At 48.6% G+C, this 26,637-nt stretch overlaps 1 protein-coding gene and 1 long non-coding RNA gene across 5 annotated transcripts in view; one reads left to right on the forward strand and one right to left on the reverse strand.

Annotated features, from left to right (window-relative positions):
• The window catches only part of FAM120C (family with sequence similarity 120 member C), a 1,585,006-nt gene extending 1,576,457 nt beyond the window's left edge, over positions 1-8,549 (reverse strand). For 3 of the 4 annotated variants that reach the window (XM_069645311.1, XM_069645308.1, XM_069645310.1), the window contains exon 1: positions 7,818-8,549. In XM_069645311.1, the coding sequence (XP_069501412.1) occupies positions 7,818-8,294 (477 nt within the window). In that variant the 5' untranslated portion in view covers positions 8,295-8,549. The remainder of the gene's footprint in view (positions 1-7,817) is intronic. The other variant, XM_069645309.1, reaches the window with a different exon arrangement.
• A 1,110-nt stretch (positions 8,550-9,659) lies between these two features.
• The window catches only part of LOC138567274 (uncharacterized), a 47,340-nt gene continuing 30,362 nt past the window's right edge, over positions 9,660-26,637 (forward strand). Inside the window, exon 1 of the long non-coding RNA XR_011302150.1 lies at positions 9,660-9,779. This is a non-coding gene — a long non-coding RNA (uncharacterized lncRNA). The remainder of the gene's footprint in view (positions 9,780-26,637) is intronic.

Genomic DNA, 26,637 nt, shown 5'->3' on the forward strand with positions numbered 1-26,637 from the left:
CTAGAAGTAAACGGTGAGCGGTTCAAGATCTCCTTGTACGCGACGATGTGATCTCCATCACCAACTGTCAATCTTCCTTGCCTGCCGTCCTAACCGAGCTGGAGGCGTTTGAACAAGTGGCAGGATTCCAGGTGAACTACTCCAAATCGTAGGCACTGGGTGTCAACTTGGGCGCTCCCCTCATAGCCACCCTCCAGGCACTGTGCCCGCTAATATGGAGCACCACCTTATCGGCCCACCTGGGAATACTCCTCACAGCGGACACGAACCGGCTGTACACAGCTAACTTTCCCCCTCTATTCAAGGAACTGGAGAATGACCTCCAACGCTGGGACAGCCAAGAAATCTCCCTACTGGGACGTGTCGCAGCATGCAAAATGAACCTCCTCCCTAGACTGCTATACCTGTGCTCCGCTCTTCCGCCCCCCTCCACCCTCCAAACAGGCCTTGGAGCAACTATAGAGGAAGCTCACAAAATTTGTCTGGAGGGGGCGCAGGGCCAGAATACCCATGAAAGTCATTACTGGGGCAGCGAAATGGGGCGGCTTTGGGCTGCCAAACCTTATGAACTATTTCTTGGCTGCCCAACTAGCGAGCGCAGCCGCCTGGGCAGACCTGGAAGCCCCCCACCCCCCGAAATGGACCTGTATCGAGTCGAGCAAACCAGATGTCAGCCACAACTTCACTCTCTACCACATATCCCAGGAGCCCGCCAGAGCCACGGACTACAGACGTCATCGTCCACCAAAGCAACCCTTGAGCCGTGGTCATAGGCCCGCCGGAGGAGGAAGGTGCCCAGGGGCCTGAGCCCACTCTCCCCGGTCATCTGGAACGCTAACTTCATGCCAGGAATGGAGGCAGCCCACTTCAGCCGATGGACTGCGGAGGGCCTGCGATCCCTCTCTCAACTCTACGAGGGCAACAATCCGCTCAGCTTGAGGAATGCAAAGATCGCTTTCAGCTGTCAGAAAGGGAGAGGTTTGCATATGCCCAGCTACGCCACTGGATCGCACAGCCTACGGTCCACTTGGCGGTCACCAGGGACCTCCACCCCCTTGAACAGGTGTTGGGGGAAGTGACATGCCGGGGACGGATCACCAAACTGTACCGCCTCCTTCAGGAGGACATGTTAAAAGTCAGACCGCCATACATGCCCAGATGGGAAGCGGACCTGGGACACCCCATCGAGGACCAGACATGGGTGGAGATATGGTCTATGATCAACTCTACCTCCAAATGCGTTACGCACAAGGAATGTGCCCTAAAACTCCTCCACCGCTGGTACTACGCCCCGGTTCACCTGCACCACTGATATAGACCTAACTGCTGGAGGCGTTGCGGCAAGCAGAGGTCCTTTATCCACATGTGGTGGGGATGCCTGACAGTGCAATCCTTCTGGATGGAGGTCCTGCAGATCATTGAGGACATTACCCAGCGTAAACTGCCGATGGACCCAGAGGTGATCCTCCTCTGGGTGGCAAGCCCAGACTGCTATCCTAAAACAGGACGCTCTGCCAAACTGCTTACACACCTGCTGCTAGCAGCCAAGATCACAGTGGCGCAGAAGTGGAAATCACAGGAGGGCGCTCTATTGGTCCTCTGGTGGATAAAGGTTTGGGAGATCTTGGTGGCGGAGGTGGTGACGGCAGCTAGGGAGGGGTCTCTCCACTGCTTCACCGACTGCTGGGCCCCAGTACTGGACTACCATACCCGATTCCCGGTGTCAACTTTCCAAACCCGCCTGGTGTTGAACTTTCTGGGCCCCCAAAGCCCCGACGGATCCCCAGCCCATCAGAGCACCACAGACTAAAGGGGAGACGGGGTAGGGGCCACTGTGAGAGGGAACTAAGCATGCCTTACATATACTGACTGTAATGGGAGTCTCTCCAATGTGATTAATGTACATTTAATGCTGTAACCGAAATAAAGTTGTTTAAAAAAAAATTCAAAAAAAAAATGTACAGGGGTTTAGACTAGAGACTGGAGTGTGGTGGATAATTTCCTTAACATTTTCTTTTTACAGGTGCAGTTTATTAAACAACCTACTGTGTCGCAATTGCCTAGATCAGCAAGTTAAATGCGGAACTCTGGCATGCGCCAACCCGCACTTTTCAAGTTACAATTTCAGGGGGCTCCATTTTCAGCACTTGTGATCTTGGGCAACCTTGTGCAGATGGAAGAAGTCATTAGCGAGTGGGGAGATTAGACTTATGTGAAGCCTTCTAATCTTAGGCAAATATGATCCAGGTCTTCTTGCATTGTCTGGGTGTGTTTTCTGGCATATTAGTATTATTGGCAGGATGTGTATGCTAGCTCATTAGTACTATTTGGCAATCTAGCCAAATGTGTTGGACGGTTTTGTGTTCTTTCCTCATGCATTACAAATGTATTTCCTTGGGTAATATCATGAATAGCAATTTTAAAAAGGAGCCCAACTGCAATCCAGTATCCACCCACCTATTCCCATATTCCTGTATTTTTCAAAACATATCATTCCACCACGCTTAAGGGGGCAGACCAAATTCCACACTTCGTTTTACCATATTGAACGCAATGCCTGCTTTCCCTAGTATTCAGTGGTTTTTCCTCCAGTGCATGTTTTCTACAATAACACCATATTAATAGCTCTGGTCGTGTCATCTAGGCAATGCAGCGACTTACGTGCTGCAAGTGCAGTTAGTACCTGTATAGTTAATTGTGCCCAACAGTAAAATGCATCTATTTTCTTACTAATCGCGTCATAACTATCCAATTCCCCGTCCACTAATGGGTGTGAATTGCTGCTGAACTGTGGCATAGTAAAACTTGAGCAGCACATTTCCGATTAGCTGTATTGGCTAGTAATCGTTTTCCCTTTACATCAATATTTATTTCATACAACGGCTATTTCATTCGCGGGAAGTCACCTGCTGCAGTGTTCCTTTAATGGGGCAAAACATATTGGCATGTCTTGTGCACTTTCTTGTTTTGAGGTGGTCAGAGTAGAGGTGAAAATAGGAGGAGTGCAAATGCAGGATTTGTTTGAAATATACCCGTTACTTGCTATAATAACTATTTTTCTTGCCACCTTATAGGACCACCTGACTGCCAAGGGCCACCCGCCCATCCTTTAATATTCTACATTACGCCGTTATAAAGATGAGGTATGTATTAAATGTACATGCCATTGACGTCTTTTAGGGGGTGGGGAAGTTTCATTTTAATGCATGCGTTAATAAGTGTAATGGTATGTTATTCCTAGAAGGTAAGATGGGACGGGGCAAATGCTTCATTTGTTTGAAACATAGCAGTTACTTGGTAGAACACCTATTTTCTTACCACCTTACAGGACCACCTAACAGTTAAGGACACATGTATGCTCTCAACTTTGAATGACAAACATTACAGTCCTACTACAAGGTGAGAGAAGTATTAATTGTTCATACCATGTCTGCCAGCCAAAGTTAAATGTGAACGCATTTGTTATATGTGAACGCATTTATTAAACGCCATCATATCTCATGTCTGTATTTAGTATTTGTGTTGTGCAAGTATATACTTTGCTAAATCCATTCTATTTTGATTAGAATGGCACATCCAACTCGTAGTAAATATGGAATGTGATACTGCAAGGACTGGGAGAATGAGGTACAACTGAAAGATTGGATCCAGACTGTGCAGGGAGATCGGAAACAAAGCTGCTTGTAGATTCTGCAGACTTGTGCAGACTTGACAGCACAAGAAAAATGCTGTGCCTTTTTGCTTGGTCATACCATTATCAGGTTTTCTGTTGGTCCTAAAATGTACACATCTGGTCACAAAAAAGAGCTTCATCTGGCCACTTTTGTTGCTGGTCACACACCAGTCAATTCAATCGACCATTTGGGAGAGATTCATAGAGCCTCTTTCAAAAAAGACATTAAGGTGCATTGTATCATAGAAGTAATTTTTTTTGTTTAATATATATATATATATATATATTTGAGCATTTGGTAGGCGCCTATACAACAAAATAGTGTTTCCAGGCACCACACAACAAGTGGGGAGGGAACAAGGGTCAAAAACAGTTAATATACAATAGCGAGCCTACTAGGGCTTGTGACATTCGAACGTGCAAGTGTAGTGAAGTAAAGTGGAGACGGGGGAGGGAGCAAGGTATGGGCAGTGCTTATGAGCGGCCAGGAGGGAAGTGCTGAGGAGTGCCAGGGGAGGAGGCCGCTGGCCGAGTGCTAGGGTAGAGGAATCCCAGGGGTCGGATGCACAGCCGCAGGTAGGGGGCCCAAAGGGCAGTGCTGGGGTTTGGGGGGATGGTGTCAACTGGGCAGGGGTCTGGTAACGTGCAAGATTCATGAACATCTAGGCCACCAGTCTCAGCGGCAGTGGGGTGGTTAGCAGGGGAGAGAAGTTCCCGGGACTTAAGGAGGTCCGGCTGAAGTCTGAGAGGGGCAGGCTTACTTCAGGTGATGTGGGGGGGGGTCCAACTTCTTTATGCATTCCAATGAGACTATACTAGTGCAGCCAAGTTACAAGCAGTTCTCCTTAAAGTCTGAAAGCACCCTCTGGTTGACTGCTCCGAGAGTGAGCAGTCTCCTGCGCCCTCTAGCCTTCCAATCACTCCCTTGGCATGCAAGTACTAACTCCCGTGCAGGTGCCAACAATTAATGCTTTATTTAACCAAGGTTTCCACAAAGCACTTCAAATGATCAGACGTCTGGCTCTCCCCATTTCATAACACATCTCCAAACCCATTGAAGAACATCATCACACAAGACCCGGGTGCTTCTGACCTGCACCATCACTCCTGATGCAGGTCACATACAATGCCTTCCATACAATCCTTGCCTTACATTAGATTGCAAAATCACAACTTCTTCGAATAAAAAGTTTGTAAGCGTGGAGACAAGTTCAAGTAGAGTCAGCGCTGCATCCTGTAGCAAGAACGTTGCTTTTTCGTGTCAAAGGTGCTGTATTTATAAGTACTCTTGAATTTAGCGATTGAAAAAATTAAATCGAATACTGCCATCTGACTTTCGTACATCCCTTTTGGTGAAAGCACTGTTTTGTTCTTGTCCCCTTGGTGATGTCTATCATGAACTTTTCTTTCGTGCTACTGAAATGTTTGAGTCCTTGTAAAAATCTTATTTTGATTATATACAAGTAATAAAAAAAAAAAGAAGTACTCTTCTGCAACGAAGGGAAGCACGGCACGCACAGGATAACTGCAGCCGACATGTAAAACAAATCTGTTTTCAAGGGAGTGTTGCATTCAGCTGTGTCTGGGATGTTAGCAGAACCTGTGCACCTATATCACCTTTAATGCCCTAACATACCACCCTGCAGAGATGTCAGCCATCGCACAGAAAGGATCTATAGTGGAGTCGTTTGTGCTTCGTGGCTCTGGTCTGGGGAAAGGGGTGCATCTCTGGCGTTTTGGTGTGGTCATGTGCTTATGGTGCGGGTGGAGAGCGGTATATTGGGGCTGTCTGGTTGCCGGTGGTGGGCATTTTTCCTGCTCCTACCTCCAAGGCTAAAAACCTCGGGGTCATCTTCAACTCTACACTCTCCTTCTCTCTTCACATATCTGACGTCTCTAAGAAGTCACACTACCAGCTGCACCTCCTCAGAGGTATTCTTCCCTTCCTCTCCTTCCCCCAGAAGCTCACTGTCTCCCGAGCCCTGGTTCTCTCGAAGCTGGACTACTGTAACAGCCTCCATCTTAATCTGCCTGCCTCCACTCTCCGCCCTCCGCAACTCATCCAGAACAGAACTGCGAGACTTGTCCTTGGCCTCAAGCCCAGGGACTGTATCTCTCCTGGACTGAAATCTCTACACTGGCTCCCAGTGGCTGCGAGGATTAAGTTCAAAACCCTCTGCATTATCCACAAGGCCTTCTGGGGCCTGGGGCTAAAATACCTTCAACTCTCTCTCCCTAAATATCTTCCTTCCCGAGCCCTTCGCTCATCCGTCTCCAACTCCCTCAGGGTCAGCCGCTTCTCAAAGCAACGAGCTGGGGGTAGATCTCTCTCTGCGGCAGGGGCCTCCCTCTGGAACAGCCTTCCTGAAACTTGAGGAGAACCATCTCCGGTTCCGGAAGCACCTCAAAACCTTCCTCTTTGCCTCCGCCTTCTCTGTCCCTCTCCCCTGCTAAATTCTACACTGAAATTGCACTGAATCTGCAACCGGGCCACTCTCACCGACCTCGGTCCTGGGCCCAGCCACTCTCCACTTGCACTGCCTGCCTGACATCGCATCCCCTGCACTGCGGGACTGTCTCTGTATCCCTACAGCCCCCACTTCCCAGCACTTGCCTGCACTTATCTTGCACTTGCCACTAGCTGGCCCTATTTATTTATTTATTTTTATTCTACTTACTTGTACTGCACTTTCCCCTCCCCTTGCACTTTTCCCTTCCCCTACCCCTGCACTTGCACGGTCTGAATGATACCTGGCCTAGTAGGATCGTTGTCTGTCTTGCCCTTGTCCCCCCCCCGCCGCGCCTTGAAACACTTGTGTATAGGCGCGTTACAAATGCCATATCATATATCATTAGACTATGCCAGTCGTGAGGGGTGGGGGCGTGTGTGCGCCTGTTTTAAACCCCTTCGTGAGCGTCACTCCCAAATCCGCGTAAATTCCTAACGTCCTGGACTCAAGCCACTAGCCCACTACCCCGCAATGCCGCATGCATGCCGCGGTGAGAAGAAAAAAAAACATTACAAAAACGGTTCCGGGGCCACCCCCCATCGCTCCAAGCAAAGGAGGAAGCTGGGTGGCGATATAAACACACAGCAGGGGCGCACCACCACTAAGCAGATCGCCCTCTAAACCCGCCCCCTAGCTGACCGAATAGGACACCGAAGCCCCGCCCCACAGCAACTGGTCTGTATGTTCCACTTCCATACTGCTGTTGAACAACACGTTACACGCAACTCGCAAGGGATCGATGGACCACTGGAGCAACTGCCCAGAAGTTACCAAAAACGCATTGTGCTAGCAAGAAAAACACCAAAGTTACTTAACTTTACAAACTTCTATCGTCGAGTTGTGCTTGTTTGGGGCTTATTTTGCGGGTAGCTTGGGTTCATTTCTTTCTTCAGACCTGGCTGGCAATACTGCTACTGCCGACGGTTCGTTAACATCGCCCGTTCAGTTAGCAACAAAGAGCTTACTATCATGGTGAAAGTTGACACACAAAACTGTACTATTGCCCCCTAACCAATCGGATGAGGATTCGTGTGTTTGCAAAAATACTTAAGTCATTTAGCTGCTAATTGAGCTTTACGCAACGAAAGAGTAAGTGACATTTGTCATGGGGGGCAACTAAAGACAAAGGACAACAGAATAAATGCCGGTGGGATAAGGTTGTGCTCTAACTTCTCGCCTTACAATCTAATTACCGGAAGCACCACCTGCCGTCCCAATCGCCGCCCCGCCCCCAAAAATATCGCCTCGCCTTCACATCCAGATCCTCCCTCCTACTACTGCCGGCCACGCTTTCTCGGGTACACTACACGCTCCCTTACAACGAGCGGCCAAGTTCAAGTCTTCTTAGATTCCTAACAAATTACTCATCACACTAAAGCTGGCGACACGTACTAAAGAACAAAAAAAAAATCTCCCCCCACAAAAGATCCTCACTTTCATCAGCATTACTTGTCCCTTGCTTTCTAGACCATGCACCACCAAACCGTGTACTCAACTTCAAATATCCCGTCCAGTCCCACCCCCTTGAGCAGACTCGTGCAGATCTAGCAAACCATAATTCCCACACCCTGTCACACCAGGTTCGCTGGCCACCGTAATCACATCTAACGCTACAGTCCACCCATCCAGCTCACCTTGACCCTGAAGCGAAGTAGCGCCAGTCTCAAGCAGTGCTGTAGGCAAGCGGGTGGCAGGAACCAGGCTCGAGGGGGCGGCGTGCCTTTGTGGCCCACGTGTCCCACGATGAGCTGTGCAGTCTGGCGTTCTGCCTGGGCTCGGCGGGCCCATTCGGGTAGACGTGGTTTTCCTAGGGCTCCGGGCAACGCCAAAGCCAGCTCAAGCCCCGCGGCACCTGCGAGTGCCCACAGATAACCCAGCATGGCACCCCACTGGCCGCCGCAAACCCAGTCAGTTTGGTAGCCACCATAGAGCCTCTGTAGAGCTGAACCTGCGTCCACTAGTACCCGTGCTGGAGGTGGCGACGCTCCGGGAGGCAGCGGTGGTCCCGGTGAGCCCCGCCATACCGCCCGTGCCAGCTTTAGCAGGTCCACCGGCACCACTGCGCCCGGACAGCGCTTCTCAACAAACTCCTGTAGTCCCTGCACACCCATGGCAGTGGCGACAACCGGCGGGGCCTTCACAAAATGGCGGCCACCGGCCCTGCTAAGCCTCACAAAATGGCGGCCACCGGCGGGGCCTCGTTACAAAATGGCCACCACCGGAACGTACCCAAAATGGCCTTCGGGCTGGAACGGTTCCCGCCAAAATCAAACCAAAGGGGCAACGCATAGGTTCTTCGACAGTGAAATTACGCTCCAGACGCCATTTTGCGTGCCTTCTATCGCTTGCCGTTCTCAAGCAGCCCGCCCACATCCATTTGACAGGGCGCAAGGCCTTGCTGGGAGTTGTAGTTCTTTTAAATCTGTGTTTCTTTCAAAACGTCTTTGGAGTGGGTACCCACGCACCATACCATACACGTGTGTGTAGAATTGTGCCACCTACTTCACTGCAGACATTTTTGGGCTGGTATGTTGGATGTTCGTGCTGCAAGCCCCACCCCCCATATTACCACGGAAATAAAGAAGCCTATACCGCTGTTTTATCTCAGGCAGTGTTCTCAACTAGTTGCTACCTGCTTCGCGTTACATGGATGCCAACTTTCGGGTAACCCTAAAATCACCCATCCACCATATGGAGACGTGTCAAATTATCTTATTTCAGTGGCGTGCACTGCATCGTGCTTTTGAGTTACTCATTATGGTAATGTTTATTTATATAGCGCCTATACACAGGCAAGTGAACAGTCGCGAAGAGCCCTTGATTTTCTCAGACGATAACGGTCTGCACAGGCAGATTAAGGGAAGTTTAGATACAGCATATATTTGCCTGCCGACGATTCTGCGTTTTTTCAAGTGCATATTAAGGTGTGAAGACGGGAGAACAGACAGAACAATCTTCCAGCAGGGCTGTATACAGATCTGCAAGTAGGAGGGGCAGGGGCATACCTGCTTACATTTGAAAATCAAAATGCCTGAGATTTATGCCCCGCCCACAGCTCCACGAGACTCCGGCCACCTGTCAAAAAAGGTAAACTGTTGTAGCTGTCATTAGAAACATTTTCCCCACCTTCATTTTGCTTACTCTAGCACTGAAAATCATTCATTCAATGCTATGGTAAGCAAAATGAGGGCGGAGCAGCAGCCGAAATACTGCTGTTTTCAATCCATTTCGGTTGCGGCGCCGCCTTCATTTTGCTTACCATAGCATTTAATGAATGATTTTCAGTGCTATAGTAAGCAAAATGAAGGCGGCGGCGTGGCCGCAACCGAAATAATTCTGCTTTCAATCTAATGACATAGATTGTAAGCAGCATTATTACGACGGTAGCATTGAGGCAAAGTGGGCATGGACATTTCGTGCCGTTTCTGGTTCCCGTCCCCTCCTCCACCCAATTGGCTACCGGCGGCAGCCAATCAGGTGGAGAATATGACGGGACCCGGAAAGACCAACAACATTCCTGAGATTGCCGTGTCTTTTCAAGAGACCCGGAGAAATGCCTAAAATTCCAGAGTCTCCGGAAAAATTCCAGAGGTTAGGCAAGTATGGGTAGGGGAACAAGTGCGCCCATTCAATAGACTGGTGAAGTGCGAGAGAAGCTCTCAAGGTTTTATTACAAATGCAGTGGGGTCCAGGGCCTTGTGGCAAGTGCAGAAGGACTGGCAGGGGTGCCTGGGACCTGAGGTACACCAGGCGGCCAGTCAGTAAACTGTGTGGAAGGAAAGAGCGAAGGAAGAGCAGAGAACTAGGTTAGCAGGGTGTTATGTCCTGCGTTGTGCCGGAGGCCCAGCACGAGGGGCTGGCTCCGGTCCAAGAAGGCCGCATGGCCTGGGCGCGGCCTTGGCAGGGGAGCGCAAAGAAACACACACACACGCTGGCTCAGCTTCGCCCGGAACTGCCTCCCACTCAGGGGGCGGGGCTTTTATTAACATGCCCTACGTCACCGCGCTGCGGGACGTAGGGCGGATATAACATTCCTCCTTTATTTCAACATGACCTAAACAACATAAACGTAAACCGCGTGCTCAACTATAACACTTCTGCCACTGCTGGGGAGATTAGCATACATAGTCATTCAGCCTCGCAGGCGGCCTCGTGGCCTTTCTCAGGCTGTACCGCTTCGCTTGGGGGCTGTCCCCGCTCGGCTCGTCAGTCTGCTCACCTTCAGTACATGTGTCCTCACTGCTGGGTAGTCTCGGTGATTGCCAGCTGCAATCCCCCGCAGATCCTTCCTGGGGGTCTTGCGCCGGCCCGTCGCTGCTTTGTTGCTCGTTGTCGTCGTGGTGCCCTTCGCCATCCGTCCAGAGGTGCTGGGGCACGGGCTTGAACCAGGAGGCGTTCCTTGTTACTTCCCGACCTCCCCGTGTGACCGTTATCATGGTCCCACGCCGGTTGCTGATAGTCCATGGCAGTTCGTCATACCTGGTGTCCATCTTGGATTTTGTGGGGTTTCGCAACATGATGACTTGGTCGCCCACTCTGTGGTTCGAGGGCCTTGCTCTTCTCTTGGCGCTCATGTGAGCATTGGCACGTGTTCTCCTCGTTTCCACACGTGCATGGTCGATGTCGTCAGGGGTTCTGCTTGGATGATGGGGAATCGACGAGTTGATGACAGTTCCGAACATAAGGTCAGCGGGTGGTATGCCCGTGGTGCTGTGGGGGGTGACACGATAGTTCCTTAGGAAACGGAACAGGTCGATCCTCCGTGGGCTGCCGTTTGCCTTAGATACTCGGAGTACCTTGTTGATAGTTCTCATGAAACGCTCGACGTCCCCATTAGCTTGCGGCCACCTTGGCATGATATGGTGGTATTTGATGCCCAGTTCCTGTAGGTATGACCTGAATTCCTCCCCTGTGAATGGGGGTCCATTGTCACTCTTAATGGTCGTGGGCAGACCATGGGTGGCAAACATCTTTTCTATCACCGGGATGACCACTTCCGCGGCGGTGGACTCCAGTATCTCGACCTCTGGATATCGTGAGTGGTCATCGATTGCCACCAGTAGATGTAGCCCCTCTCTGATTTTGCAAAAGTCAATGCTGATCGCTTCCCATCGTGCCCGGCCACGCTCGGCCGATAGGATCGGTTCTGGGTCAGGGGGTCCACTCGTTATTTGGCAGGGTAGACATGTGTTCACTAAGTCCTCCACTCGATCGTCAATGTGAGGGAACCAAACCCTGTGTCGGATCCGTGCCTTTGTCCTTGCAAGCCCTTGGTGTCCTTCATGCGCTAGGGCAACTATCCTGTCTTGCAGCCTTGGGGGTATGATGATGCGGTCACCCCTTAGCAGGAGCCCTTCCTCAGTGATCGAGAGGTCTTGTCGAACCGTGAACATGCCTGCTAGGAACGCCTTGGCCCCCTCGGTTCTATTGCGTGTATGCGACATGAAGTCTTTCCAGTTGCCTGACAAGATGGCATCCTTTACCAGATCGCAACATGGGTCATTCTGGGTTTCTGTCGTAATATCCTCGATGTTTATCGCTCTGGGCCTCATGGTGTGGACCACTTGACAGATGTGCTCCTCCGTTTCTTCGGCAACTAACACTTCCTGCTGGGTGGCTGGTCGTGGGTGTCTCGACAGGAAGTCCGCGGGGTTGCCGCTGCCCGGTTGGTAGACAAGTTCGAAATCATATTGCTGGAGGTGTAGCAGCCACTTGGTGATTCTGGCTGGTGGGTGTGCCGATGACCCAATGAATATTGGTAGCAGGGGCTTGTGGTCGGTGATCGCCGTGAACTTGCGCCCATATAGGTACATGTGGAAATGTCGACATCCCCATAGAACGGCAATTGCCTCCTTCTCTATGTGGGAGTACCTTTGTTCCGTTGCAGTGAGTGCCCTGGATGCATAAGCAATCGACCTTTTTGTACCCTCTTTCGCGACCTGCATCAAGATTGCTCCGAGTCCGACTGGGCTGGCATCCACAAATAGTTCTGTCGGGAGGTCCGTGTCGTAGTAGGCCATCCTGGTGTCCGTTGACAGGGAGTCTTTTATGTTCTCAAATGCCTCCTGGCATTCGGGTCCCCAGTCCCACTTGGTGCTGGCCTTTGTTAGCTCCCTCAGTGGTTCGGATAGTGTTGCTAAGTTCCGAATGAATCTGCCACAGTAGGTGGCCATACCCAGGAAACTGCGCACCTCGGTGGGAGTCATGGGGGGGCTGGCAGCTTGTATGTCCGCCACTTTCTGGGGATCAGGCGATATGCCGGTGCGGTCGAACCGGTATCCAAAAAACGTAATTTCTGGTTTTAGGAATTCGCACTTTTCTCGATGGATTGTGAGTCCGGCGCTTTCCAACCTGCCCAGTAGTGCTTTCAGTCTCACGATGTGTTCCTTGATGTCCGGTGCATGTATCAGGATGTCATCGCTCACGTTCAGTACCCCTGGTATGCCTCTGATGACCTCCTGGATGGTTTGTTGAAAAACCTCCGCGGCCGACGATATGCCGAAACTCAGGCACTTGTACCTCCTCAGGCCCAAATGGGTTGAGAACGTGGTGATGTAGCGCGATTCTCTGTGTAGCTTCAGCTGGTGGTACCCCGCCTTTAGGTCTACCTTCGAGAACACACACGATCCCGTGAGGTCAGTGATTATTTCATCGATTGTCGGCGTTATGTGTCGCTCTCTCTTTATGGCTGCATTGGGCAGGCGCATGTCAATGCAGATCCGAACTTTCCCTGGCTGTTTGGGCTTCCGGGTGACCACCATCGGGGAAACCCACGGTGTTGGTCCCGTGACTTCTTCGATAATACCAGCGGCTTCGAGTGACCTTAACTCCTTCTCGACTTGTTCCCTCATGTGGAAAGGTGTCCGTCGGTGTCTTACTGCGCGTGGTTGCACTGACTGATCAATATGTAGTTTGATGGTCTTTCCTTTGAGACAGCCTATCCCCCTCTGTAGCATGGGGTGCTGCCTGAGAAAGTTCTCGACCTCGGATGTGTCGTCAACGTGGCATATGAATTTTACCACGCCCAGGTCTTCAGCCGCATCTCCGCTCAACAGGCTTTCAATTCCCGCCTTGACGACGTAGATCTTCGACCACAACTTCTGTTCACCATGCTCAAGCGTGGTGCGGAACCTCCCGATGACTGGTAGAGGTTTTCGACTGCCGTAGGCAAATAGTCGAGTGTCTGTGGATTTTAGCTCGGGTCGTGGAGCGAGGGTTCGGAAAACGGTGGTTGGCATGACGTTTACCGACGCCCCTGTGTCGATGGTCATTTGTATGTCCTGGCCTTGTATGTTGACCATGCATTTTCGTCGCCTGGCGGTTCTTTTCGACTGGGCTGGCCCTTGGTTTAGTGTCGATACTAAGTATACCTTTCGGCCCTTTCCTTCGTTCTCCGTGCCTGCTGTTTGTCGTAGGGCTGAGAGATCATCTCCTTCTTCTTCCGTCGAGGAGTTGACTACCGCTACCCTCCTCGCGCTGGCTTGTTTCTTTTTCTTCGATGACCCTTTCTCCTGGGATCCTTGTGGGGGCTGCAACGGCGTACTCACGGATCTGCACACTTTCGCGTAGTGATCCTTCCGGCCACATGCTCCACACGTGGTGCCTTGCGCCGGGCAATTTCGCCTTCCGTGCCTTTGGCCACCACACCATCCACATTCAGTTGGTCCTGGTGCTCGAGGCTGCCACCTGTTCTGGGTGTAACCGCTGCCATATTCGCTCCTCGTTGATTGTCTGTCCGAGATTTGAGCCACCAATGCTGTGGACAGTGACGGCTGGAGTTTTTGTAGGGTCACTTCCATGTTTGCGGCCCTGGAGTGGGCAAGCTCCCTTTGTCGGCCCAGTTCCAGGATGCGCTGTAGAGGGATACCCTTCTCACTGAGCACGAGACGCCTCAGCTTCTCCGAGTGAATTCCATTTATGATTTGCCTCCTAATCTCCCTTTCAGTGTTCGTAAACTCACACGACATGGCCAGCTTCCTCAGCCTCGTGTGGTAGGCGTCGAGGGTCTCGTCGGTGGCCTGGATGGTCGTGCAGAAGATGAAGGTTTCATAGTCTGGATTCAATTGCGGGAGAAAATGTGCTGTCAGAGCGTCCTTCGCGCTCTGGTATGCATCTTGGCCGTCGTCCACCTCCAGGGAGTTAAAGATGCGCAGCACCTCGTCGCCCACACTAAGGAGTAGATGAGCCTTCATTTTTCTGGATGACGTGACGTCCTTACATTCCATGGCCATCTCGAACTTCTGTAGCCATAGCTGCCATCTGGGCCCACTGGACGATGGGTCCGTGAATGGGTCGAATGGTTGGATCAACGTCGACGAACTTCCCTGCGTGCGAGGCGGTGGTGACGCCATGGACAGGTTTGCCGCCATTCTGGACGGTGTGGAAGGTCCAGGGGTAGATAGCCCAGTCGCCATGGTGATGCGTGCGCTCAGTCGCCGAGTGTCTGCCTTTCAGGTTCGTGCGTGCCCTGTGGTGATGCAGCGTCCTACCGGCACATGTGCTCCGATGGATTGGTGCAGGAGACGACGTGCTGGTGGTGCCTGGGACGACACGTGAAAAAAACTCTTTTTTTTTTTCTTCACCCTGCGAGGATGAGGTGTGGAAAAAGGGGATGAAAAGAGAAAAAAAAAAAATTTTTTTTTTTTTTTTTTTTTTGGGGGGTGGGGGTCACGTGGTCGTGAGGCCCCCACCGGGTGTCCAAAAATTTGTACGGAGCGACCGTGTGGTCTCCGGAGCGCGTGGATGCTCGCTCACTTCCTCGTCGCCATTGTTATGTCCTGCGTTGTGCCGGAGGCCCAGCACGAGGGGCTGGCTCCGGTCCAAGAAGGCCGCATGGCCTGGGCGCGGCCGTGGCAGGGGAGCGCAAAGAAACACACACACACGCTGGCTCAGCTTCGCCCGGAACTGCCTCCCACTCAGGGGGCGGGGCTTTTATTAACATGCCCTACGTCACCGCGCTGCGGGACGTAGGGCGGATATAACACAGGGTAGGGCAAGAGAATGAATAGGAAGGTCTTGAGGAGTTAGCCCGTTTTATGTCAATTGTGGGATGTGAAAGTTGTAGAAGACGGCCTCTTTGGCGGAAATCAATCAGCACCAAGTAAAGGAATGCATTGCAGTGCCTTGTGATCTTGGGCAAACACTGTTGACTTTCAGAATGGATGTCTTTTAGGATTTTCTTGACCCTTTGAACTATTAATTTGTAAAACAGCAGCACAACTGTCTGTTAGTTGTAAAACCATTTATCCTGTCCTCTGTGTTGCAGGAGTCACCGGGACTCCCCAGGTAATAAGAAAAATACCACAGTTTTCTTGTGCCCGTGCCTGGACGGAGCACCCTTCACTGTGACATAGGCTGTCACCTGACTGTGGTGGCATCCTATATCCCTCCGCAAATTGAAACGTGAACACATCTGGAGGAAAAACCTACCCCTTCCAACAAAGAGGCTTTAAGCAACATTGCTACCTCCTACAAAACAGAGATTATCAATACTAAAGCCAGCATCTACAACACCCGAATCAAAGAAGCCAGCTCCAGCACACAAGTGCTTTTAAAAAATTCTCAAGGAGCTTGAAGCCCCAGTCCCCCCGCCTACCACCACCTTTCCAAAAGACAAAGCCTGGTGCTCCCTTGTACAATCAACCCTAGCAAACACATCATTTAACCTCCGAGACAAAACTATTCTCAAGAAATCTCTGCTCTCCTCCACCAAACCTGGTTGGCTCCATACCCATCACACCCACTTGCCAACTCCCCTTTCCATTTCCACCATGTCTCCCTGGCAGATGCCCTCACCACCATCCAAAACCTCCAACTGCACAGGTGACATCTGCCCAGCCCACCTAATCAAGTTGTGTGGAGACCCCCTCGCGCCCATCATTGCCAAATTTATGAACGCATCCTTCAACTCCTGCACAGTGCCCAACTCTATAAAATAAGCCTGGGTCACACAGCTCCTAAAAAAAATCCTTCCTCAACCCCCCCCACCCTGCCTACTAACTACTGTCCTATCACGACAGTACCATAGCTCCCGAAAATACTTGCACCACCTACTCACAACTCCAAACCCATTTAGAAACCAACAATCTACTTGGCACTCGCCAGTCTGGATTCGGACCCGGACATATCACATCCGCTCTCCTCGACCTGAAGATTCAGCTCGACCACATCCAGGACAACTGGGAGCTTCCACCCTCTGGAAAGCCCTCCCTCCAAGAAGAACCCTCCTACCTGATTTTGTGCAAAAACGGCTCTGTTCAACAAATATGCCTAAAACTATCTTCCACAACGGTTCGTCTGTAACCTAAAGAAAACCTTGGAACCTTGTACTTGTCATTATACTCAGAGAACAACAGTACCAATGCAGCATAAGGGATTTAACCCTGTGAATATTTTTGCAACAATTGAGATCTAACGCTGTGAATATTTTTGCAACAATTGGGATCGAACCCAGTGAATTGGACACTTTGGGATTTAACCCATTTATTCTTTTTCTTTTTTTAGGTAGTATATTGGCGAGGAATTGGAGTGCGCGCCTCACCCCTCTTTTCTTCCTGCAGGTATCCCCTCTCCTTAATTATTCCTTGGGTACCTCTTGGCTCGGGAGTGGTGCTTGCTTCAGCTCTAGCACAGTCACTTCCGGTGGTCCCTTGAAGGCACCTGAACCAACTACATTTCCTGGTGAGATATTCCTGACTGTCAGCTTAGTCTGACAGTCTTGGACGTCAAGTGTTCTCGCAGAGTGAAGTAGGCTGTGCCAACGCCACCACCCTTTAAGAACGACATCAGGATAATGATATCCACATACCCCCCTAATACCGTCCCCCACGGCAGAGGCGGCATAACAATGAACCTCTGGCGTGGGGCTTGATAACTGGACTGGGAGCTGCAAGGGGTGAGAGAAGGACTCAGTAGCGATCATAGTGTTCAGTATGATATGGTAGACATTTCCCTAACCCGAAGTAAGTACCTTTTGTTATAGAGTCCTCGCATAAACCATCAAATTCCCTCAGGGCCAACAAAAAGAAGTCCTTGACATGAAGAGAAAATAAAAAGAGCAAGCAGGGCGCTGCAATGACAAATCGAAATACCTAGTTACGGAGTCTGCAGGCGTCAGCGGATGTTGATGTTTGTAAGACACTGATCCTTCTTCTTGGGATAGCTCCAGAAATCTGGACTGGCGATTTCAATCTGGATAGATGATGCTCGCCTTAAGACACAACAATCAGCCAAGCACAGCCTCTAACTCTCTGCCCACTTCCCAGTCTCCCATAGAAACCTGAATAAGGAAACTGCACTGCTTATCCTCAAACCCATTTTTCATACGGAACAAATAGGACTACCACCCCAATGCCACTCATCCTGGCTCTAAGCAATTCCCTCTGCACAATATACTTTACACAGTCCAACATATAGTGAGCCACTGTCTCCGGGCAACCGCAGGCTTCACAATCCACAGAGGCAACTCTACCCGTCACCTTGTCAGACCCGCATGACCCACCCTGAGCTTATTCAATACTGTCTCCTCATTCTGTGCCAACTCTGCACCCGCACCTTCCTGTCCACTGCATACAACTGCTCCCCCTTCATGCTCATATCCCAACGATCTTGCCACCTTCCCTCCATGCCGCCTCACACCACCCCCTGGTAAGGCCCAATGAAGAGAACCTCCACCACCCCCCTCTTCATGGCCTCGTACACTGCCCTGTCCGCCAATTTGTTACCCAAAACCCCACAATGACTGGTAACCCAAGCCAACTCCACCACCGTGCCCACCACAATACAAGTCTCCAACTGCTGTCTTATAATCATGACTATATCCCTCCTATCACCATTCCCATCCTTGATAGCTAGCAGCGCACTAATCGAGTCCACAAACGCCACCACCCTAGCCAACTGCTTCTCCAATACTCAAATCACTGCCATATTAACAGCCATTACCTCCACCATGCAAATGGACACATTACCCAATCGACAAGTCATCCAAAACTCCAGAAAGTAACAGGCCATGCCAACTCTGACTCTCTGGATCCCTGGAACAGTCTGTATACACCTGGGTACCCCCCCACATATCACAACGCCAGTCTCATAATCTCCCCCTGGTCACCACTCTTTTTGACCACCACCATAGCCAAGTCCAAACATATCTTTGGGTTATACAAGGTCCAGAAAGGCAACATCACCCTGTCCACATTCTCCAACATATGCAACTCCTCCACCCCATCCGTTTCACCAGCCTGTCAGCATGGAACCCATAAGTACCCTCTTTCCACTCCAAGACATGAAGCCAATTAACAACTAGGCACTTCTTCACAGGGTGCCACACACACAGTAATATACATCTAAACCAATATTTAGCACTCAGTTCATCCCTTCTCAAATCCAATGGCAACATCTCTGCCAGCATGGTTTAAGGTGGGCACCACTGTACTACTTAGGTCAACTTATGTGTCAAACAATCAATCTCATATTTTTGAGTAAAGTGGGGGGAAAAGCCCTTGGCACAAGGGTACATTATGCAAAGAAAAAATGTTCAGGGTCCAACCTGCACCGACCATATTCTCTAACACCTCACATATAAAGTTGAGTCCAAATTCATATATATTCATCAGTTCAATATAGTCAATACCATCCTCAAATTATATTCTTCAAAACAAACTATTTTACTCACTTCTTTTATTCCATCATAAAAGGCAGTGAGCATCCATAGGTTTCATATAGCCAATGCCTTTCGGAACAAGGTCCGTCCTCTGGGCTAAAACACTGTTACTGTGTGTAGGATGGTCTACAAGGGAGTTCATCTCCCAACCTGCTCCAGGTTGATCAATGCGTACTGAAATGGTCTGAAAGAAGAAAAATTACTCACAAAGAGTAAAATCTTAACATCCCACCCAGCACCTGCACAGCTTCAGTAGGCGACAACTGAACTGTTCCTGTCACAATGCTCAACGCCCTCGCCTGGATACTGTCCAACAGACCAAGCAGAATCAACTAACCTGCAGTTGAACCCCAAACTCCAACACACTCCTGCCCATTCCTACATATAACATTCTCATACTCCTCTCTCCTCCCCACTCCTGACCCAGTACTTCCCTCAACAGATTAAGCCACCCTCTACACTTTTCCACCGTCCTCTCCACCTGTAACTTCCAAGACAACCACTCATCCAGAAATACACCAAGATACCGAAATTCCGACACTCGTGCCAACACATCCCCTCTCAACTTGAGATCCAAACTGACACCGGTACATCTCCTGTTAAACAACATACAAAACCGTTTTTGAGGAGGACAACGTAAAACTCAATTTCTGACACCAAGCTTCCATAACATCCAAAGTCTTCTGCAATCTCCGTTGAATCACCCCATCAAACTTACTTCTCACCCAAATCACCCCATTATCCACATAGAATCCAACCTTACAGCCACTCTCCTGATTCCTCTGTATAAGGGCATCCACCGTGATATTTAACGGGATAGGGCTAACCACACTGCCCTGAGGCGTCCCATTCTTCATCAGAAACTCCTGGGATAACGCGTCTTTAACTCGCACTCGAAACACCCTGTTCTCCTGAAAATCCTTAACCCAAGAAAATAATTTCACCTTAACACCATCCTCCTGCAACGTAAAGAGCAACCCACCTCTCCAAACCATATCGTATGCCTTCTCCATAGCTACAAAAATTGCACCCACCATGTCCCAGCAGGACAAGGCCTCCTGAACTTCTGTCGCCAAAGCAACTACAGCGTCCATTACCTACCTACATTTACAAAACCCATGCTGAAGCATATTCAGTCAATGCTCCAACTCCAAAAAGTGCACTAAGCGACCACACACCATTTTCTCCATAACCTTACAAAAACGGACATCAAAGCAATGGGCCAATAAGACCCACAGGAGCTAACCAGCTTCCCCAGTGTCGGTATCGGCAGGATGATAGCCCTCTTCCAGCCACTGGGCTGCATACCATTATCCCACACCATATTGAACAGCTGCAATACCACCATCAAACAGACATCCGACAAATGCTGTAAATAAACATAACGTACCCCATCCTCACCTGGACTAGAATTCTTACACCCCCTCAATGCATCCCGCAACTCACTCACAGTAAAGGACATATACATACAGGGCGTTTAACCTTCCACATTGTTTAACACGCACTGATTAGTAGACATAACTTTGGAAATTGCCTGTCTAGTTTCTAGGGAATCATTATTCGTATTGTGTACACCTACAAAATGCACACCTAATGCCTTTGCTTTACTAGCATCATCCACCAAGTCACACTCCATAACAGTAATAATCAGAGATCCACTATTCACCTGGCCCGTCATGCCCTGAAACCTCGCCCACACCTGCGACATACAAGTGTCACCAGAAAGGGCACCACAATAAGTCCTCCAATATTCCCTCTTATGAAACCAAATCACCCTCTGCACCAGCGCCCTGGCCTTTTTATATGCCACAATGTCCGCCACCGTCTTAGATCGCATGGCCTTCTTCCGTTTCCACTTCTTATCCCGAACAACCACTGAACAGTCCAATGACAACTATGGAACCTCATGTTTCATAAAGAGTTTACCCCAAACCAGAGCCAGTTCTGCCACAACACTCCGTACATATTGTTGGGTGCATGTCTGTATTATGCTGTGGTGCTTGTGGCCAGCTATTAGTCTCTTGGGTGCATGCCTAGAGGCCTGCCCACTGGATGCAAATACTGTAATAGTATGTGCACAGAAGTGGACAGAGTGTGTGGCAGTTGGCTTATTGGACTGTCCTGCGATTCAGGGGTGTATGAGAGTCTGTGCAGTGAGTGCAAGTAGTGTAATAGTATGTGAACTGAAGTGGGTAGGGCCTCAGGCAGTTGCCTAATGTATGTGGGTTGTGGTCAGTTGTCAGATTTTTGGGTGCATGGCCGTATTATGCTGCAGTGGTTGTGGCCAGGCCCTAGACTCTTGGGTGCATGGCCGGAGGCCGGATGCCATACACCCAAGAGTGTAGGGCCTGGCCACAGTCACCGCAGCATAATACGGCCATGCACACAAGATTGTGACACTGCCATATGGATTGCAGAAATATGTGTATAGAAATACAATTTGCTGATGACAAAGAAGCATGATACCAATAATCATATACTCACTGTATATATTTTTGAGGCACTGTACACCTTTTTTTTTAACTCAGTGTACAATACTGTTGAAATTGCAGATTTGAATGTTGTGGCATGTGGAAGTGCAGGAGAAATCTTTGTTTCATTGTCTGTGATAAAAAGGAAACATAACATGTTAGGGTAGGTACTTGATAATGTGGTATTGCATTCCTATTCAGATATTTATGTACTTTGTTGACCCTCATAATTAGTACTTTACAAGTACTAGGCTTTATACAAGTGTACTGTGCAATGTGCAAATCCATTAACATAACATAACTGCAGTGGAATTGTCTGTAATGTACTGCACATCTATGTTTGCATTCCACAGGAGGGTAATGATTGCATTGTAAACATTGATGTGCTTTGATGCTTTGGTTCTTTTTATGCAGTATGTGTTCTTAGGCAATTTGCCTTTCACACTATGTCTAACAGAAGACATGAAGCTGTTTAGTTGTCCTTTTGCAGAAACTGGTCTAGGGAAACCAAAGCGGCATTTGGTGTAGTATTTGCCTATGTTTTTATATTTGCGCCAACAGTACTTGGCACACTTGTGTCTTTGAAACCGCAAAATGTGTGTATGTAGGTCACTATGTGCGCTTTCTGAAGGGATTTCTCAAGTGACATATTTGTGAATGAACTTCAAAACAGTGGCATCACTGTCTTGACCAAATTAGTAGCATCTTTAATCCACAAAAGCATGTGGATGTGGGGTGCTCCTATGGATTGATATTCTTTTCTCCAAAAGAAGTGTTGCACTTCTCTGAGGGGAGGAATTGTTTTCTTTACAGATGAAGTGCAACATGCAACATGGCAATGAAGCAGTGATGGAAGTACCTTGACACATTTACAAGGTCAAGAGAGCAGAGTTCTCCTGGTGTTTTCATGTCTATCCCTTCTTTGTTTTCGTTTGCTATGCGTTGGAAATCGTGCAAGCCTTCCCATGCATACTCTCCACAACTTAAAGTGACAAACCATGTGGGTGGGCCAAGGTTGCGTAGCATACATGGTACATCTGCGTGACGTCGGAACCAATATTCTTTCGTACCACGCCTGTTTGCCAAGAGATTTGTAATACTTGACTGTAAAACTTCATCTTTCTCTTGCACCTTTTGAAGAAGCTACGTAGCAGACATGTTAAAAAATTGGAACCTGTTTTCAATGTGGGTGCAACTCCGTAACATAGAGTTTCTAGTTCACTTTCAAACAGGAGGTGGAATATGTATTCAACATTTTGTCTGGATCTGGGGACTTCAGAATATATTCGTAAAGAGTGGTATTCTGATGCTGTTATTTGTGTGCATCTTTCATCATACCTTCCACCTTTTCCTGTAGGAAACAGTAGAGGAAAGGCTTGTGCTTCTACACTTTTTTCCCATATGCTGATTGGAGATCCTTTGGCTTGCTGAATTTGATATGATTCCAGTGCATCGTCTATGGTGTCTTTGGAGTGCAGTAGGTGAATTGTATACTGGTCTAAAATATTGGAGGCTGTAGTAGGATCTGGAAGATCAAATTGGCCAGTTGATGAGGAATCCTGAACTATTTCAGTGGTTTCTCTCAGGTTCTCTTCAATGTTTATTTCTTGGTAGCATTCATTGTTCTCTTTAAGATAATGCAGGGCTTCTCTAACTTTGTTTAAGTATACTAGTTGCTGCCATTTATTTTGTCTTTTGTAGGTACACCATTCCCTAGGATAATCAAAGATTGATCTATTGGCCGTTGCACTCCCAGTGTCTACATTTTCTTGAAGATCTATTGGCAAATAAACTACTTTGCCACAAATGCCTTTCAGTAATTCAGAAGGGGGCAATTTGGCTATTTTCGGTTGAAGGCGTATTATCGCTTGAAATGGGTGCACTGTTTGGATTACAATGCTCTCGTACAAATTAAGCTGTTGGAGTGGTTTTGGAAGTGGGAATACTTCCAAGTTATTAGTGAAAGCCCGTCAAGGCATTTGGTTATTGTCAAGTTTTCCAGTGCAGTATGTGCAAAGTATCGAGGGATTAGTAATGTCGTATTTGTTTTCTGCTATAAGATAGAGAACTAATTGGAACCATTGGGATTCCTCATTGTCTTCTATTTTGTACATTGTATGTACAGTTTTGGTGCTCTTTGTATAAAAAGTTCTGCGACAACACACACATACTTGGTTTGGCACTTGAGCAGATCTGCTTTTAAACTTTGCTATTTCATTTTTGTACTTGTGTAATAGAAGGCTGGCATCTGCAAGGTTGTCACTACTCTCTTCTAAAGTTACTGGATTTTGTAAGTTCTGTTCACTTCTAAAATATTCGCTTTGGATGTGCTCTATTTCTTCCAGTAGTTCTTTGGCTGTACCATATAGGAGAACGTGATTTAAATGCTCCAGTGCTAAAGCAGGAATTTTTGCATAGTACAGTCTCTGAACGAGATTTCGCATAGTAGAATGGTGTGTTACTAACATGTTGATGTGGTGGAAGGTAATTTTGCAAGCAGGCCCGGAAATGCAGGCTAATGAATGTCCTCATTGTCCTGTGTATTTGCGCACTGGACAGGAGTCCATGGTTTGTAATAATTTAATTTAGAATTTGTTTTTGGCTTTCACATATTGATTGAGGAACTGCCGCAAAGATTTGAAGGATTGTTTTCGTACGTTACACAATGAGGTGCACAGCCATTTGTAGACGGGGCGGATTGGTACGGTGGAATGGAGAGTTGATTGTAAGTTTGTTGGGGATATTCTTGCAATCAGCGTTTCTTCTGCCATAATGGTACTGTCTACCTTTTATACCCTCGGCCACTGCTATGTATGGCAATTGGGTTTGTTTGCTCATGTTTGTATGCCTCTTCATTGAAATATGGCTCTGTGTTGGTTGTGTGAATCCACTCACCTGCACAGACATTTGCAAAAGTATCTATGTTGATATTGCATATGTTGTGAAGTACTTTTTGTAGTTTACTAATTAATTTTGTTAGTGGTTTCATTCTGTTTAAAATTAATATAAATAATTTCCCTTTGAGGAACATTGCACTGTCTACGAGAGCATCCAGGATCAGTTTTCTGCAATAAGTTTGAAGGGGTGAGTGTGATTTTTCCCCTGTTTATATACGGTTCTGAAGGATTCTATGGTAGAACATTTTTTGTAAAATGAATTTTTTGGAATGCTTACTTGTGGATATGTTAATGTTGGTAGATGTGATGTTAGCACTACTGGTAGTTGCTGTCAGATGCAATCTTAATGATAGGATGGAGCGAGTTGACACGTAGTGTAGATGGTGAAGCCTTCTCACAAATGTACCTGTCTGATTGTGGAAACGTGACAACTAGATTGGTCTATTAATGAAAAGGCAGGAGACACAGGATACACATGCTCTGCAGGTCGTGATGCACGTAATGTAGAATGAGGCACCAGTAAACTGAAAAGCAGAATTGAGCAGGTTAGCCTCAAGCAACAGAGTGTAACTAAGGAGAAGACAAAGTCAAGAAACCCACTGACCTGTAGTATGGATGGGCAAGCGTAATTAAGGTCAGGTAAGCAGTACTGTGCAACCCATGATCTTCTCTGTTACAAGACAACCGAAAAATCAACAGGGGAAAGCGAGATAGCAAAGGTATTAAAGCAAAGGTAGTTCACAGTCTTACCGTATGAGACTCCTGTCTCTGGGGTGACAAGATTCAAGGTTTGTAGAAAACACAGCAGCACTGGATTAATCCAAAATGGAGTAAACAAAAGTCCCAACCTCAGTCACGATGGCGCGCGGACGCCTTAGAGTCCAGGTACACACATGCAAAGTCTCTAGTCCGTGTACCAAAGTAACAAAGCACAAAGTCCAAAAATCCCAAGTCAAAATCACACAATCCTAGATGAAACGATGCAGACAGAACGGCAGGCAAAAGGAATCTGAAAAGGCAGTCCGAGGTCAGGAAGGGAGCTGGCAACAAAGTACAAGTGGTTGATCCAAGCAGGTCGTAGGAAGTCCAGGTCGGGTAATCCGTAAAAGGCAATAGGAAGTCCAAAACAACGCCACCAAAACACTTTCAGAAGCAGCGAACAACACAAGGGGAGGTGCTTAAGAACAAATAATCATGTGACTGGGCATAACGTTCTGCGTGAAAGGCGGGACACAGATTTATGGAGTGGACGCCAGCGTTGCCATGCCAACTTCCAGGCACCTGGCTGAGTCCTTGGCAACAAGAAGCGTCTGCTCCGTGAAGTAGGAAACGGGCACGTGAAAGCTTTAAGCCAGATGGCGATGGGGGCTTCTGTCTCCCTGATGCAAGGGAACGGGAGCGGAACCTGAGAGTATCCCCGCCCTCCGAGCTGAACAGAAGCGCGACAAGAGTGCAGGTGTCACAAGTCTCTCCCCTTCTCACCAGTTTTTCCTGTTTGCTTGCGACCTTCTTTTGTGACTTCTTTCGCACGGTCCGGAATTTGTATAAGCCCGTGCGCGGGTCTTCGGATTCCAGCGTGCTTTGTTCAGATTGTCCAGGACGGAGCCAGGAAGGAACAATGTCCGCGCGCGGAGGCACGGAAGTCATGACTCGAGCGCAGGCGAAAATCCAGGAAAGTTCGGTAAAGTATGAAGGATGAAAGGAAAGGAAGAGGAATCAAGGAACCGGGATACAGAATTCACGAAATTAGCCCCGAGCGAACTCCGGCAGCACACGTCCAGCTACGGCGAGCAGTAGCGTTGAGACGCGCAGAGCCGCGGGGATGTGTCTGTTTAGTAGTGCGCCGAGAGTGGAGCATAAAGGCTGGCAAGCTGCGTTTCGCATTCGACGGCCATGTTGGGAGGGTTACTGCATTCAGTGCTCTATGGGTCAGGGACCACAAGGTCCAAAAGGGACGCATGTGACGGTTCATGACAGCATGCCTCCTCTGAAGTCCAGCTCTTCTGGGTTTGCCTAGATGGATAAGGTGGTATCTTCAACTCAGCCTAGGGGCATTCATGTTTGATATGGGTTCCCAGGTGCGCTCACTAGGTGGATATCCTTTCCATTCGACCAAATACTGCAGCTGACCACGTCGGTACCTAGAATCACAAATTCTGGAGACATCGTATTCGAGTTGGTCATTGACAATCACTGGAGTAGATCTTGGAGCAGTTTGAGAGGGTTGAACATATGGCTTCAACAGAGAAGTATGGAATACTGGGTGGATCCTTTTCCATGATTCTGGTAGTCGGAGGTGAAAGGCCACTGGATTGACAATTTCTTTTATAGAAAAGGGTCCGTAATACCTGGGAGCCAATTTGTTTGGTCGTAGGTGACGTCGGAGGAGTTTTGAGGATATCCAGACCTTATCGCCTATTGAATAGGA

The sequence above is a fragment of the Ambystoma mexicanum genome, chromosome 2p (genome assembly GCF_040938575.1).
Source record: "Ambystoma mexicanum isolate Mex_15411 chromosome 2p, UKY_AmexF1_1, whole genome shotgun sequence".
Classification (NCBI taxonomy): Eukaryota; Metazoa; Chordata; class Amphibia; order Caudata; family Ambystomatidae; genus Ambystoma; species Ambystoma mexicanum.